This window comes from Boleophthalmus pectinirostris, unplaced genomic scaffold (assembly GCF_026225935.1).
Source record: "Boleophthalmus pectinirostris isolate CB_2022bp ecotype Guang Dong unplaced genomic scaffold, ASM2622593v1 HiC_scaffold_12, whole genome shotgun sequence".
NCBI classification, from domain to species: domain Eukaryota; kingdom Metazoa; phylum Chordata; class Actinopteri; order Gobiiformes; family Gobiidae; genus Boleophthalmus; species Boleophthalmus pectinirostris.
Genome location: NW_026571018.1, coordinates 10,095,249 through 10,111,403, shown reverse-complemented (window position 1 = coordinate 10,111,403; position 16,155 = coordinate 10,095,249). Strand labels below are relative to the sequence as shown.

General features: G+C 40.6%; 1 protein-coding gene across 1 annotated transcript in view; it reads left to right on the top strand.

The window, feature by feature from the left end:
- Window positions 1–14,737: 14,737 nt before the first annotated feature.
- Window positions 14,738–16,155, top strand: part of dbn1 (drebrin 1) — a 148,868-nt gene continuing 147,450 nt past the window's right edge. The window contains 1 exon segment of the mRNA XM_055148518.1: window positions 14,738–14,913. Coding sequence (XP_055004493.1) covers window positions 14,831–14,913 — 83 coding nt within the window. The 5' untranslated portion in view covers window positions 14,738–14,830.

Sequence of the window (16,155 nt, the reverse complement as noted above, 5' to 3'; positions counted from 1 at the left end):
ACATAGGGCCTCATTTCCTAGTGAGCCAGAGTGTTGGAGACGTGTGGAGACACTTTTTTAAATATTCCATCCAGTCCTTGTATTTGCAGAGGTCGCTGGTGCTAGGCTAGTGCATGTCAATGGCCATAGTTAGCCTTCCACTAAAAACAGTCTTTCCCACTCCACAAAACACCCGAAACAAATCTATTATTACACCAGAGTGTCAATATAAATGTCTGTGTTGATAGAATAATGTTTGAATTAAAACTAACCTTGTATCGCTTGAATCGTTACATGTTGAGGGACTATTTTCTCATATATCAGTCCGCCGCTGTTGAGTTTTCTATCAGGAAGTACAACTCGCTGCTACTACTCAGACATAAATCGTTCAAATGCAAGGTTTCCCGTTTTTGTGACTTAAACTGTGATGCTGGACTTTTGCGCCGCCTACGGACTGAACCAGGACCGAACTAGTACTAAGTGCTAGCTAACAAGCCCAGAGGTGTGCCTGCGTACACTGTCGGGTGATCAGGACTGAGAATGGGACCAGACTGAGACCAGGACTGAGACCAGCACCAGACCGGGACAAGATTAGGACTGAGACCAGGACTGAGACCAGGACCAGACCGGTACCAGGACAAAGACTAAGACCGGGACTGAGACCAGGCCTGAGACCAGGATCAGGACCAGAATCAGGACTGAGACCAGGACTGAGACCAGGACCAGACCGGACTGAGACCAGGACTGAGATTGGGACCGGGACTGAGACCATAACTGAGACTGTGATTGAGACTAGGACTGAGACTGGGACTAGACTGGGACTGAGACCAGGACTGAGATCGGGACCGGGACTGAGACCATGACTGAGATCAGGACTGAGACCGGTTTAATCCTGATTTAGACCTGGTTTAGACCTGGTTTAGACCTGGTTTCAACCTGGTTTCCACCTGATTTAGTCCTGGTTTAGTCCTGGTTCAGTCCTGGCTCAGTCCATATGCGGCGCAAAAGTCCGGCATCGCAGTTTAAGTCACGAAAATGGCTGTTATTCTTTTTTTTTTTTCATTATTCAAAGAAGAAGAAAATAGTTGCTTTTTTTGGTTTTCTTATTTTTGGTTTTATTTTGAAAAATTAATGAACGAATGATACACAGTTTAACCTCTCATGTAACACAATCAGACACAATTCGAGATAATTTATAGCGTAAATTTTTGTCCTTAAAACATTTCCTTTGTATTGACCCATCTTTTGATTTTGGTATTCTATTGTACGCACCCAAAATCCTCATTCAGTTTGGGAATTGAACCCAGAACCTTTTAACCCACTGCGCTGCTATAGTTTCCTGCAACCCGGTGAGTTTTATGAAACAGATCTGTGTCAGGGACTTTAAAAAGCAGAGGTATCCATGGAAACGCTGCCACTAAAAAAGGTCTTCTTACTGAAACGCAGCTCCACTTCCTGCTAAAAATAACATTGGAGTTTTGTGTCGTAAAAAGCTCCCTCCACAGACCAGAGCTGGAAATAGGTGAGACTTGATTAAAATTCAGAAACTGCAATATTTGACTCATCTTGAAGAACGGGAATATCTGTATCTGTGCTGGATAAACGGACGTTGAGATTTTTATTTAAAATTCATAAACGTGACCTCTCTCTGACCTAAAATACAAGAGAAATATGTTTAAATCAAATATAGCTTTTACTGGTAACAACTGTAAAGCTGATTTATTCTTAACTCCAATCAGAAAGCAGAGCGAGCCTCACATGACGCTCTCATTTGGGTTGCCAGGTTCAATGCAGAAATCCAGTGTCTCTCTGATCTGAACGGTCTCTACCTAAACCCCAGCCAGTCACAAAACAGTGCTAGTGCAACCTCTGCAGCTCAGGGAGGGATTTTGGATGCTCTGAGGCAGGGATCTCCAACCTTATTCCTCCAGTAAGTTACCTGTGGGTCAAGTGCAGTAACGGAGGGAAACAGGGGCAGATTTTTGACATTCAAATGTCTCTTATTCAGAAACTAGAGGGACTATTGAAATAAGTAAAGTATCAGAATGTAGGAAAGAGTTACACTCCAACAGGGTAAAGTTAAACCTGTGATATTCTTTCAAGTTGTTGACAAAAAATTTTAAAAACTCATGTCGGTAACGGAGGGAATGAAATATGCAGCACTTTTTGGACAATAAATCCAAACAGTGATAACTAGTGGTTCTCACTTACATATCCTTAACAAACTGGTTTGAATATTTGCTTCATATAGTTTTCTACCATATGGTACAAGATTAGGTCGAAAAACCTCTTACTTTTTGACTAATGAGATTTTTTATTAAGAAAGGTCATGGTAACGGAGGGAAAATTTAATTTAGCATAATTTGTCAACTTTTTTCTTCTGAATACTTTAATATTACTTCAAAATGATAGGAAACTATTTCTATAAAATATGTCAGTCCTTCCAAGCTAATTTTTATCATTTTAAATACTTTTTTTTTTTTTTTGAAAAATCATGTACCTTCATCAACAGTTCAAAGATCGAAAAACACAAGATATGATGAAATACATCAGTTTATTTACATGATTTGCAGGTTAGGGTTAGAAATTAGACATTTGAAATTTGGGAAATAATTTTTGTTCCATGTTTCATACATGGTCTGTTTAAAACATATGTAACTTTAGAACCAAAAATGGTACAGAAAAAAGGTCAACAGTTTCATAAACTAGAGTACATATGTATCTGTTCAATACATTTTATATCAGATGCATTTAACTTGAATTTTTGGTCTTGTTGTTTACTTCTGCTTGACCGGGCCTCTGTACAAAACTAAAAAGCCAGAGAGCGACTAATTTTTTAAATATAAGAGCCATGGTAAGGCTTAGATGGTGAACATTTAGATGCCTGTAAAACAAACCAAATTAGGCATAAAAATGATCCATGTGCAATGGTAATAATTCTCTACACTGCAAAAAAACTTGGCCAAAACTTAAGATATAAACACTTAAATCTATCAGAATTTGGGGAAGCTGGTCAATGCAGAGCTTGGACTTGTGTTTTGTATCTTTTATCTTTTTCTTTTTAACCTCTGTCTGTTCAGTTTTTACCTTTGTACCATTTCAAGCTCTTCACTGAACTTGCGTGACTTGAATTGCAATAAATAACTGGAAAATTGAGGGTGTTCTAAAACTTTTGACCGGTAGTGCAGTGTTGATGCTGAGAAATTGGATTGGAGAAATTCCAAAGCTGTCCAAATGATTCTAGTGAAGGTGTATGCAGTTTAAAAACGCAGTGGAGCAGAGTATTTTCAGTTTGAGACAAGAACTCAGCCTAAATATTCAGGGTTTGTGTGTTAATTAAACATGTGTGAATGAAACAAAACAAACAACTCCAGGTCTGTTTGTGATGAAGAAACTAAACAAAAATTAGCATAATATAGGCCTTTTAAACGGTTGATTTTTAAATACCAGATTTTAAATACCAGATTTTAAATAGCGCATTGTGTCTTTAATCTGTGTTTTCCGCAGAAGAGTCGGTCTTTTGTGTGTAAATGAGAGTCTGTGTCGAGCTCCTGCTGAGAGTTTGTTTTGTTCTGACTGAGGCTCAAACAGGAAGTGCTCAGACTAAAGGACGATTGATCTGGTTTTATTGATTTGACTTTGTTTAAAGGAGAAGCAGATGGAGGAGAGACATCTGACATCTGTGAGGACTAAACCAGGACTAAACCAGGACTAAACCAGGACTAAACCAGGACTAAACCAGGACTATACCAGGACTGAACCAGGACTAAACCAGGACTAAACAGGACTAAACAAGGACTAAACAAGGACTAAACAAGGACTAAACCAGGACTGAACCAGGACTAAACCAGGACTAAACAAGGACTAAACAAGGACTAAACCAGGACTAAACCAGGACTAAACCAGGACTAAACAAGGAATAAACCAGGACTAAACCAGGACTAAACAGGACTAAACCAGGACTAAACCAGGACTAAACCAGGACTAAACCAGGACTAAACCAGGACTAAACCAGGACTAAACCAGGACTAAACCAGGAATAAACCAGGACTGAACCAGGACTAAACCAGGACTAAACCAGGACTAAACAAGGAATAAACAAGGACTAAACCAGGACTAAACCAGGACTAAACCAGGACTAAACAGGACTAAACAGGACTAAACAAGGACTAAACCAGGACTAAACCAGGACTAAACAAGGACTAAACAAGGACTAAACCAGGACTAAACAAGGACTAAACCAGGACTAAACAAGGACTAAACAAGGACTAAACCAGGACTGAACCAGGACTAAACAAGGACTAAACAAGGACTAAACCAGGACTGAACCAGGACTGAACCAGGACTGAACCAGGACTAAACCAGGACTGAACCAGGACTGAACCAGAACTAAACCAGGACTGAACCAGAAATTAGCATGATATGAGCCCTTTAAGAATGAATCAGTAAAAGCTATATTTGATTTGAACGTTTCATATCTGGGAACACAGTTTAAGAAATATTAAAAAAATAAAATCTTACATACAAGTCTCTAAATATGGCCCAATTTTCTGGATTAAGCCCGTCTTTCGTCCCCGCTCGCTCTCGGCTTCGGTAATCCCAGATTGTATGTGACATTTGATTTTAATTCCTCTGAAATCAGCAGTTTAAATTCTGTCGGAGCCGCGAGCGCTGGAGTATTTACTCAACGTTCAGACGACAAGAGCAGCGTGTTTGTGTTTTGTTTGGGACAGACCGAAGCAAACACAAGACGAGAAGGAGGAGAAGAAGAAGAAAAGAGAATCTGCCTTAGTTTACCCAGGTTTAGTCGAGTCTGAGTTCAAATGTAAACAGATAAAACACAGTGAGGACTAAACCAGGACTATTTGAAGGGCCCATATTATTACTCTATTTTCTGATCTGTTATCATGTTTTTTTCCTCCTCAAAAACAGACCCGGAGTTGTGTTTTCAGTCCCAGTCTCAGTCCCAGCTTCAGTCCAGTCTGGTCCCGATCTGGTCCCGGTCTCAGTCCCAGTCTGGTCCCGGTCTCAGTCCCCGTTTCAGTCCCGGTCTGGTCCCGGTCTGAGTCCCCGTTTCAGTCCCGGTCTGGTCCCGGACTTAACCAGGACCAAAACAAGGTCAAACCAAATCTATATATTAGGACTTAAATTGAGATCAAACCAAAGTAGTGACTCAGTCTTTAGTCCTGGTTTAGTCCTGGTTCAGTCCTGATTTAGTCCTGGTTTATTCCTGGTTTAGTTCTGGTTCAGTCCTCGTTTAGTCCTGGTCCAGTTCTGATTTAGTCCTGGTTCAGTCTACCAGTTTAATGCCATACAGGGAAACATTTCATCTCCATGGAGACGAGCAGGTGGCCCATCCCTGTCCAGAAAAGTTGCATAATCTACCTTCAAAGGACACTAAAAAAAGAAAGAGAAACAAGGACAGAACCAGAACTAAATCAGAACTGGACCAGGACTAAACGAGGACTGAACCAGGACTAAATCAGAACTGGACCAGGACTAAACGAGGACTGAACCAGGACTGAACCAGGACTAAATCAGAACTGGACCAGGACTAAACGAGGACTGAACCAGAACCTGGACTAAATCAGAACTGGACCAGGACTAAACGAGGACTGAACCAGGACTGAACCAGGACTAAATCAGAACTGGACCAGGACTAAACGAGGACTGAACCAGGACTGAACCAGGACTAAATCAGAACTGGACCAGGACTAAACGAGGACTGAACCAGGACTAAATCAGAACTGGACCAGGACTAAACGAGGACTGAACCAGGACTAAATCAGAACTGGACCAGGACTAAACGAGGACTGAACTAGAACTAAACCAGGAATAAACCAGGACTAAAACAGGACTAAACCAGGACTAAACCTAAACCAGGACTAAACCAGGACCAAATCAGGACTGAACCAGGACTAAGCCAGGACTAAAGTCTGAGTCACTACTTTGGTTTGATCTCAATTTAAGTCCTAATATATAGATTTGGTTTGACCTTGTTTTGGTCCTGGTTAAGTCCGGGTCTAGTCTTGGTTTAGTTCCAGGTTTGGTATGGTCATTGTGCAAGTATGAATGCACCCTAAACCAGGACTAAACCAGGTCTAAACCCGGGCTGAACCACGCAGGTCTCAGCTTGGACTAAACCAGGTCTGTCCCTCTTTGGGCCCGTCCTGGACTGTGAATGAAGTCATCTGGTCTTTATTTGATCGGGGGACTTGACATTTCTTCACTTTATTCCGTCTTTCACGTTTTCTGTGTTTCCCGTCGGCGTTGGAGGGGGTTGCCATGGAGACCGTGCCCCTCTTCAAACAGTGGACCCCAGATTTGGCTCCGGGCCACATACCTCTGCCATCCAGCGTGGGACCAGCCCGGGCCGCACGCTATAGGCACCGAGGACACGGCACAGGACCTGGACTAGACCTGGACTAAGCCTGGACTAAGCATGGACCAGACCTGGACCTGAACTAGACTGGACTAAACTACCATGAATACATTTCCCTCTACCTTCTATGACCAAGATCTACCAAGTTTTAGTCCTACTTTGGGTCTGGGTTAGTCCAGTTTAGTCCTGGTTTAATGCTTCATTTATGTCAGTATAAGTTTTAACCAGGACTGAACCAGGACTAAACCAGGACTGAACCAGGACTAAACCGGGACTGAACTGGGACTAAACCGGGACTGAACCAGGGACTGAACCAGGACTAAACCGGGACTGAACAGGGACTGAACCAGGACTAAACCAGGACTAAACCAGGACTAAACCAGGACTGACCAGGACTAAACCAGGACTGAACCAGGACTAAACCAGGACTGAACAGGGACTAAACCAGGACTAAACCAGGACTGAACCAGGACAAAACCAGGACTAAACCAGGACTGAGCCAGGACTAAACCGGGACTGAACTGGGACTAAACCAGGACTGAACCAGGACTGAACCAGGACTAAACCAGGACTAAACCAGGACTGAACCAGGACTAAACCAGGACTGAACCAGGGACTGAACCAGGACTAAACCAGGACTGAACAGGGACTAAACCAGGACTAAACAAGGACGAAACCAGGAACACTAAACCAGGACTGAACCAGGACTAAACCAGGACTGAACCAGGACTAAACCAGGACTGAACCAGGACTAAACCAGGACTGAACAGGGACTAAACCAGGACTAAACAAGGACGAAACCAGGACAAAACCAGGACTGAACCAGGACTGAACTTTTTTTAATAGGTTTTATAGTTTAGTAATGATTTAGTCCAATTTCGTTCAAAAATGAGGAGGTCCACACAGCAAAAGCAAAAGTGAAGTGTTAAAATTGACTTTCTCATTTTTGGAAACGTTAATTAAGTGACACTAACACAGCTAATCAAGAGTTATATTCACGTTTAATGAGTAAACAGAAAACACTTTGTAGGGTTATCCTGATTTAACTAAACAACACACCGAGGCGTTTTATTTTTACACTTTATTTTAGTTAATTTAACATTTTGGAGAGTAATAACTGCACAATGTAAAGTGTAAATTAAGGTACACTGTAAAAAAAACACACACACACACACATTCAGTGTAGGGCTGTGAAAAAAATGGAAATATCAATATATCGTATTGTTTAATGTGATGATACAATATCATATCAAATCAAATGTATTTATATAACACATTTAAAACAGCCAAAGCTTACCAAAGCACTGAACAGAAAAATAAAACATACAACAGACAAATCAACCAGAATGATAATACAAAATAATAATAACAACGAGGTATTTTTCTGTGCAGGGTTATACTTTTTTTTTTTTTTTTTTTGCAACTTTATTTTTATTTGCTTTTTAACAGAAAAAAAAAAAAAAAAAAAATATATATATATATATATATATATATATATATATATATATATATATATATATATATATATTTATTTAATTTTTTTTTTTAAAGAAAAGGCAACAACATAAGACAATAGAGAACATGAGGTATTGGGAGGAGGAGTATTACCAGTGCAAAGAAAAGTATATGGTGACCAGCGTTATAATTTCAGTGTCATAAAAGATGATTCAAATTCCACAGCTCCTAAATGTAATCCACTTCCCCCCAGAGCTTCATACATTTTGAGACCTTCAGTCTAATGTTGTAAGTTAACTTTTCCATGAGGTGAATATTCTCTACAATGTTTATCCATTGTTGTTGATTTGGAGCAACCGGGTTAAGCCAAAGTTTTGTAATTGCCTTTCTAGCTGCCGTCAACAAAATCTTTGTCAGATAAAGGTCCTCCTTTTGTACATAATCTGCCATGTCTCCCAAGTACATAACAGTGCATTCGTTGGGAATGTTGTATCCCAGGACTTTTGAAGTTTGTTGATTTCCAACCAGAAGACTTGGATCTTCGGGCAAGTCCAAAAGATGTGTGAGTGGTTTGCGTCCAAGTGACCACAGTTCCTCCACAAGCCTGTTGGATTCCAAGATGTTTACTTTTAATATGGGGTGTGATGAAGAATCTTATCAAGCATTTCCAATTAAATTCCCGCCACTGCTGTGATCTTGTACAAGTTTGGAGTGAATTACACATTTGGTACCAATGATCTTCTGTAATCAATATTCTTAACTCCTGTTCCCACTTTGTTTTCACATATAGTGAAGACACATTCAGATTCTCCATCAAACCATCATAAAGTTTTGACACAGTCTTAGTGGTTTTATGATGAAAGGCACCACACATTATTTCAATAATCGGATTGACTTTACCCAAAGACCTCTTCTTAATCTCTGTGTTGTAATAGTGTTATACATGTGCTTAGTTTTGATATCATGGGCTGCTGTATATTAGTATTTTTGGTATATTTTACTAAATTATTTTGTGACAGTGCTACAGTTTTGTTGTTTGTTTAGAGGAAAGAAACTCATTTATGCAACACATTTGACATTTTCACTGTTTTGATGATTAAAATGTCTGTGTTTCATTTTAACTTTGCACAAGAATGGATTTAACAAAGACTTTTAGCATCACAGCCATGGATTTAACCATATCGAATTGATTTTAAATGTATTGTATTGCATCAAAAGTGCACTGTATCGAGGTATGTATCGTATCAGCAACTTCTTAATGATTCCCATCCCTAATTCAGTGCATGTAAAGCCTTTATTTTCTTTAAAATATAAACTGGTTTTCTTTTGCGGGAGTTTGAAGTGGTGGGTGGGAGGAGCCAAATTAACACTAAGGGAAGTTCAACTCTGGCAAATAACCCCAACTTGAACCCACATTTAACTTTCAAATAGTTAAAATAACACTTTTTGTGCTAAAAACAACTCTGAAATATTTTACCCTGAAATTTGAACCCTCCAGTTTTTTTCTGTGCAGGTTTAGACATTCGTTTAGTTTCAGTCTTGCAGTATCACAGCTCGTGTAAGTCGTGAACAGTTCTCATAAAATTATAAAGTAGGTCTACGTGCAACAACATTGGACCTCGCCAAACTGTTTTTTTGTTTGCTTTTTTTTCCTCTGATATTGCTTTTCCAGACTCTAAAACGGTGATGGAGTGAGGCTGCCAATCTCTCTCACTCACTCACTCACTCATGCAAACTCACGCACCACATTCATACTAGACACACTGCAAATTTCTCTGATCTGGCCAAGATTTTAAAAGTTATATCAGGTCATTCATCTTGTTTTCAGATTTATTAAATACTTACAGCTCTGAATTGGTTAAAACTGTTACAAAGATTTCCAGTGTTGGGAAGGTTACTTTTAAAATGTAATCCCCTACAGATTACAGATTACATACCCCAAAATGTAGTTTGTAATGGAATCCGTTAAATTACTTAAAGTGAGTAATGTAATCTGAATACTTTGGATTACTTGATTTTCTGTAGAAGAACAAAGACCAGGATATCGTAACATATGAAGTTTTGTCTGCTAAAAGAAAATAAAAAGACCAGACTTTACTGAACCGTATTAACAATATTATTGATAAAAGAGGAGGAGACACGGTCTGCACAGCATGATTTAGTCCTGTTAAATCCTGTTTTAGTCCTGGTTTAGTCCTGTTTTAGACCTGTTTTAGGCCTGGATTAGACCTGGTTTAGACCAGGTTTAGACCTGGTTTAGACCTGGTTTAGTACTGGTTTAGACCTGGTTTTAGTCTTGGTTTAGTCCAAAATGTGAAAACAGGAAATTACTACCATGTAATCCATTTATTCCAACAAAGTAACTGTAATCCAATTACCACTCACTGAAACAGTAACTGTAACTGAATACAGTTACTCATAATTTGTACTTTGATTACGTAACTCCGGTAGATGTAATCTGTTACTCCCCAACACTGAAGATTTCTTTCATGTCTCAACTAATCAGAAAATTTAAGCAATAAATGTTTAAAAGAAGTTATAATCCATTTACCACAGATTCCCCTGCAACACTTCACCTGTTTTTAGATTCAGTGATACAGATTTGCTTGATCCTTAAGTATGTTTATCTAAAACTTAGCGTCCGTAAACGTATTTCCAGCCCATGAACACTTAACAAATATTGCTTAATTCTCATCTAGAGGCAATTTATTTTAAGATAACTTCTCACATAAAATGATCTTGCTGCATGGACAGATCATTTCACTACTTTTAAGTCATTTTCTGATTGATTTAAGTGTTTCTATCTTAAATTTTGGCCAAGCTTTTTTGCAGTGTCATGTTTTGAGAAGTGTCTTGTCTGAGGACACAATGACAATGGCATTATGCACTAGAGCAGACATGTCAAATTCAAATCAATTCAGTCTTTATTACACATGATATCTGGTTCATAGTATTAAAAAGACAATAGTAAGAATAAAAAGATAAATACAGTGCATGTTATAATGTTTACAGACAAGAGCGCCAGTGTCTCCACAGTTTAGAGGTGAATCTGACAGAGCTCCTCACAGGTCACACTAGAGCTTCAAGGATTCGATCGCTCAGATTCATGGCTCTACACATAAATGAACAAATACAACATCTGATTATGACAGCACAGGGTCTCACATCAAAATTTACAAACATTTCACTGGCGCTACAGAACCTTGGCACTTTCAGTAATATTCTCAGAGTCGTTATATGCCACTGTCGAACTCTGCAAACTCTTTTTCTTATAGTTGCGCCAATGATGCGCAGTATACAAGGATGAGCAAAAACATTTAAAAAGTGCAGTTTTGACATCACTGGAGCACATGGAGAACTTACAGACAAGCATACTGGCCTGGTCATAAAGCTTACACTGCTGCCTGTACATGTGTCTATCATCTGAGAGGTCACTGGTGACATAATGCCCAAGATTTGACCTCATCTGTGAGTTGGAGGGCACTCCCGCACACACAGAAAACAGGGGAGGATAGCTTTTTGTCCTCTTTTGTTTTAACAATCATTACGTGACTTTTCCGAGCATTGTACTTGATGTCATATTCAAAGTCAAACTGAGAACAGATATTTAAAAACTGCTGCTGCCTGTCAAACTCAGGCCTGGGGGCCAAATTCGGCCCGCGACATAATAATATTTGGCCTGCGAGAGCATATCAAATATGTATTAGATCTGCCTGCCGGCTACAGATAGACTATAGAGATATTATTTATTTAAAATGTTGTTATTATTTTATATTATACTTGTTCTGGATTCAATGTTTAAGCAAAACTATTATTAAACATTTATTTGAATAAGAAAAGGTTTAACATTACATATCTCAAAAGAAGAGAAAACATGTAGATGTTGTTGAAAATTTTCAATAAATAGTTAGTTTGACCCAAAACTTACTGTCAGTTTTTAATTTTGGCCTCTGTGAATTTGAGTTTGACTCCCCTGACCTTGAGAGACGGCGGCACCTGGTCCTCCCATCCAAGTACTGACCAGGACCAGGACTCTGCTGAGGAACTAGACAAGATCAGGCATTAAAAAGGAGGTGTAGCCATGAATTAAAGTCTAAAACAGTCTTGAAACCTGTTGAATGTCTGGATAAATGTGCAGTCAAGATTCACAATGAGAAATTCTGACAGTGTCATCGCTGTCCTATTCATGCAAAATACAGTTTATTCAGTTTTGAAACTATAATGATATATGCTAATATTTGTTTGCTTTTCACCGTACTGATTGATTCTCACTTAAAAGGCTCATATTACTTTATTTTCTGACCTGTTATGATGTGTTTGTTGTACGTTGTTTCCTCATCATTGTATTTTGTTTCATTCACAAATGTTTAACTCACAAACCTACATATTTAGGCTGAATTGTTCTCTCAAAAAGAAAACACTCTGTTCCACCTTGTGATGTCATGTAGTACTACAGGACATGCTCCACTGTCTTTTTAAACCCTAAGAACCTTCATTAGAAAAATCTGAATAGTTTCAGCCCTGAACTAAAGATAAAAGGAGCTGTTAACTTGAAAACTACAGCTTTGTGACATCACAAGGTGGGACAGATGTCCCTTTTTACCAGGGACAGTCCCAGTTTTGAGTCCTGTGTCCCCTGCCCCTGCGGATTTATCCAAAATATTGTTTTGTTCCAATTTTATACAAGAAATGTCCCAGGTGTCCCTATTTTTGACCAATTTGACACCTGCCAACAGTAAAAAGAGGCATAACTGTCATTTGTTTAGGTAAAATACAGAAAAGCTGCTTAAAAATGACCAAAACACAAAGAAAATGTGACTATACTGACTCATGTTCATCATGAATGAGCCGAGTGCAGAACAGTTTTCCTTAATTACGCACTCGATTCACAGTTTTATTATTATCAACCACTCCAAACTAGAGGTGTCCCAGTTTTGATTTTGATAATCTGGTCACATAAACAGAACATTTTGAGCTTTGGAGATGTAGACAGACTAATAATAAAGGGTCACTCAAACATGTGTGACAAAACACAACACCGGGTTTGTTTTTGAGGAGATAATACCGTTAAAACATGGATTAAATCTCACAAGAGTTAATTTTGTGTAATATATCAAGGATCTCCAACCTGTAGCTCTCCAGCCCTCTCCAAGTTACTTGCCAAAAAATGTTCTGAATTATTAGTTTTGTGCTAAATAACAAAAATTTGATGAACAGAAAAAAATGTAAATGTACAGTTTTCATGCCTAACTTTACTTTCTGCACTAATAAATGGATAATGGTTTTTGTTTTTTTAGGCCTTTAACTGGTGCCGAGGCATTTATAATTACTAACACGAATCCGTGTATCATTCGCTCATTTGTGGGTTTTTTTTTTCAAAATAAAACCAAAATAAGAAAACGAAAAAATAACAGTTTTCTTCATTATTTGTCTCCAAAACCAAAATGAAAAAATGGATAGTGATTTGTTGTTTCAGTTTTCGATTTTGTTTTTAAATAAATAATGGAAAAAACGGATAACGGATGTTTCCAGTTTCTGTGACTTAAACTGAGATGCCGAACTTTTGCACCGCCTACGGACTGAACCAGGACTGACCAGACCAGAACCAGACCGTGACTGAGACCAGGACTTAGACCAGGACCAGAGCAAGACTGAGCCTGGGACCAGGACCAGGGCTGAGACGAGGACCAGGCCGTGATTGAGATTGGGACCAGATTGGGACTGAGACCAGAAACAGGACCAGGACTGAGACCAGGACTGAGCCCGGGCCTGAGACCCAGACCAGACCAGAACTGAGACCAGGACTGAGACTGGGACCAGACCAGGACCAGGCCGTGATTGCGACCAGGAATGAGACCGGGAACGGGACCAGGACTGAGACCGGGCCTGAGACCGGAACCAGACTGGGACCAGACCAGGACTGAAACCGGGACCAGACCGGGACTGAGACCAGGACTGAGACCAGGAAGAGGACCACGATTGAGACCAGGACTGAGACCGGAACCAGACTGGGACCAGACCAGGACTGAAACCGGGACCAGACCGGGACTGAGACCAGGACTGAGACCAGGAAGAGGACCACGATTGAGACCAGGACTGAGCCCGGGCCTGAGATCAGAACCAGACCAGAACTGAGACCAGGACTGAGCCCGGGCCTGAGATCAGAACCAGACCAGAACTGAGACCAGGACTGAGAAAGGGACCAGACCAGGACCAGACTGGGAATTGTGACCAGGAATGAGACCGGGAACAGGACGAGGACTGAGACCAGGACTGAAACCGGGACCAGACCGGGACTGAGACTGGGAATGAGACCGGAACCAGATTGGGACCAGAACAGGACTGAAAACGTGAGCAGTCAAAACTGTCAAGTGTGAAACAAAACTCTAGGTCTAAAAAAGAACCTAATAACATAAAATATCGGAAGACCAAATGAATCTCATTGGACTAGGACTGAAAACGGTTCAGTCTTGGTTTAGTCCTGGTTTAGTCCTGGTTCAGTCCGTAGGCGGTGCAAAAGTTCGGCATCACAGTTTAAGTCACGGAAAAGGGAAACGGTTGTTATCCATTCTTTCCATTATTCATTTAAACACAAAATCGAAAACTGAAAAAGGAATCGTTATCTGTTTTTTCGTTTTGGTTTTGGAGACAAAAAATGAAGAGAACAGTTCTTTTTTCATTTTCTTATTTTTAGTTTTATTTTGAAAAACGAATGAACGAATGAAATCCGGATTAAAATGAGCAGCTCTGTGACATTTTCATTTTGTAAACGAGCTCACCGGAGGAAAAAGGGTTGGAGACCTGTGCATTAAATAATATCTGTGCACCTGGGCGCTAGGACCCTGCGCGCGTGCCCCGTCTCTTTGTCTCCTCTGCCCCCTCCTCCCTCCCTCCTCTCTCCTCCCTCCTCCCTCCCTCCGCTCCTGGACCTGCCTCCCTCCCCGTCCGTAAGTCCCGGTGCCAGCCTGGGTCGCACTCCGCTCGGATACCTACCGCCGGATTCTCGCTGGAGCTATGGCCGTCAACCTGAGCAAGAACCGCCTGGCGCTGCTCACCGCGTACCAGGACGTGATCGACGAGGGCTCCGACACCGACTGGTGAGTGCCGCCCGGGGCCGACCCTCTGCGCGGTCCGCCCGGATGGAGACGTGTGCGCGAGTGCGTCCTCCTGGAGCTCTCTGTACGTACGGAGGATGCGAGGGGCACCGAGGGGACACTTCCAGCAGCATCACCGTGGTCCCAACATGCCCTTTACCTCTAGACACGGACTTTACGCAATTTTACGCGTTTGCATTTCTAGTCTTTACTCAGATTCGTTTTGCGTAAAGGACTACTAGTTGATTTGGGGTTAACGTGGAGCTGTGCGTTTGGCTTTTGGCACGTTGTATCGCTTGCCTACGTATCGCTCCTGCACATTTTGGGTTAACTGTGCTACTTGTTAAGCAGTCCGGGTTTTCTCAGATGGGAATGATTTGCGCATGTTTGTGGGGAAACGCCAGGGCTTAGATTTCGGATGTTGTCAGATGTTGTCGGGGAAAAAAGCGCAGAGGAAAAGGGGAGAGAGGGGGGCCCAGAGCGGTTTAAAGGGAGAGAGGCGAGGCCGGAGCAGCAGCAGGAGCAGCTAAAATGGACTCGACGGAGTTTGGGGTTCAGTGTAGCGTCCGGGCATCACCTACAGGGGGCGTAGCGAGCAGAAAGGACTTTTTTTTTTTTTGATGCGAGATAAGTGCATCGTTGTGATTTTCGTTTCCTCGAGTCTAGTTCATTGCGCATTTTTCTTGCACAGACGAATTCAGTTCATTTGACCTTTAGTAAGACATAATAAAAATAAATTGGACATAAGTCGACCAATATAAAGAGATAGCTCTGTACAAGTATCAAGTATCGAAAATCTAATTCTAATCAAAATTAAAACTAGTATCGAAACTGGTATCGATACCAGTGGCAGGGCCAAGTCGTCGTTTTGCAAGTCTCAAGTTAAGTCTCAAGTCTTTGACCTCAAGTCCGAGTCAAGTCCCAAGTCAAATACAGGAAAGTCGAGTCTCAAGTCACTGGCCCATAAGTCCAAGTCAAGTCCAAGTCGTCTGCTTTGAGCTTCAAGTCATTTCAAGTCTTTAAACCAAAATACCAAATATAGCTTTGATTTTTGCCATTTATATAAGTTTTAAGATAAATTGTACTTTAAAAAAGTCATAGTATATTTATATATGAGTATTTATAGAGTATATAAGAGTTGTAGAAAATGCAAATGTTTCCTTTTAAATGTCTCGACAAGATCTTAGTGTGAATCATTCTGGTCAGAATACAAAGAATTCAGATTTAAACGTGCTTCTCAAGTCT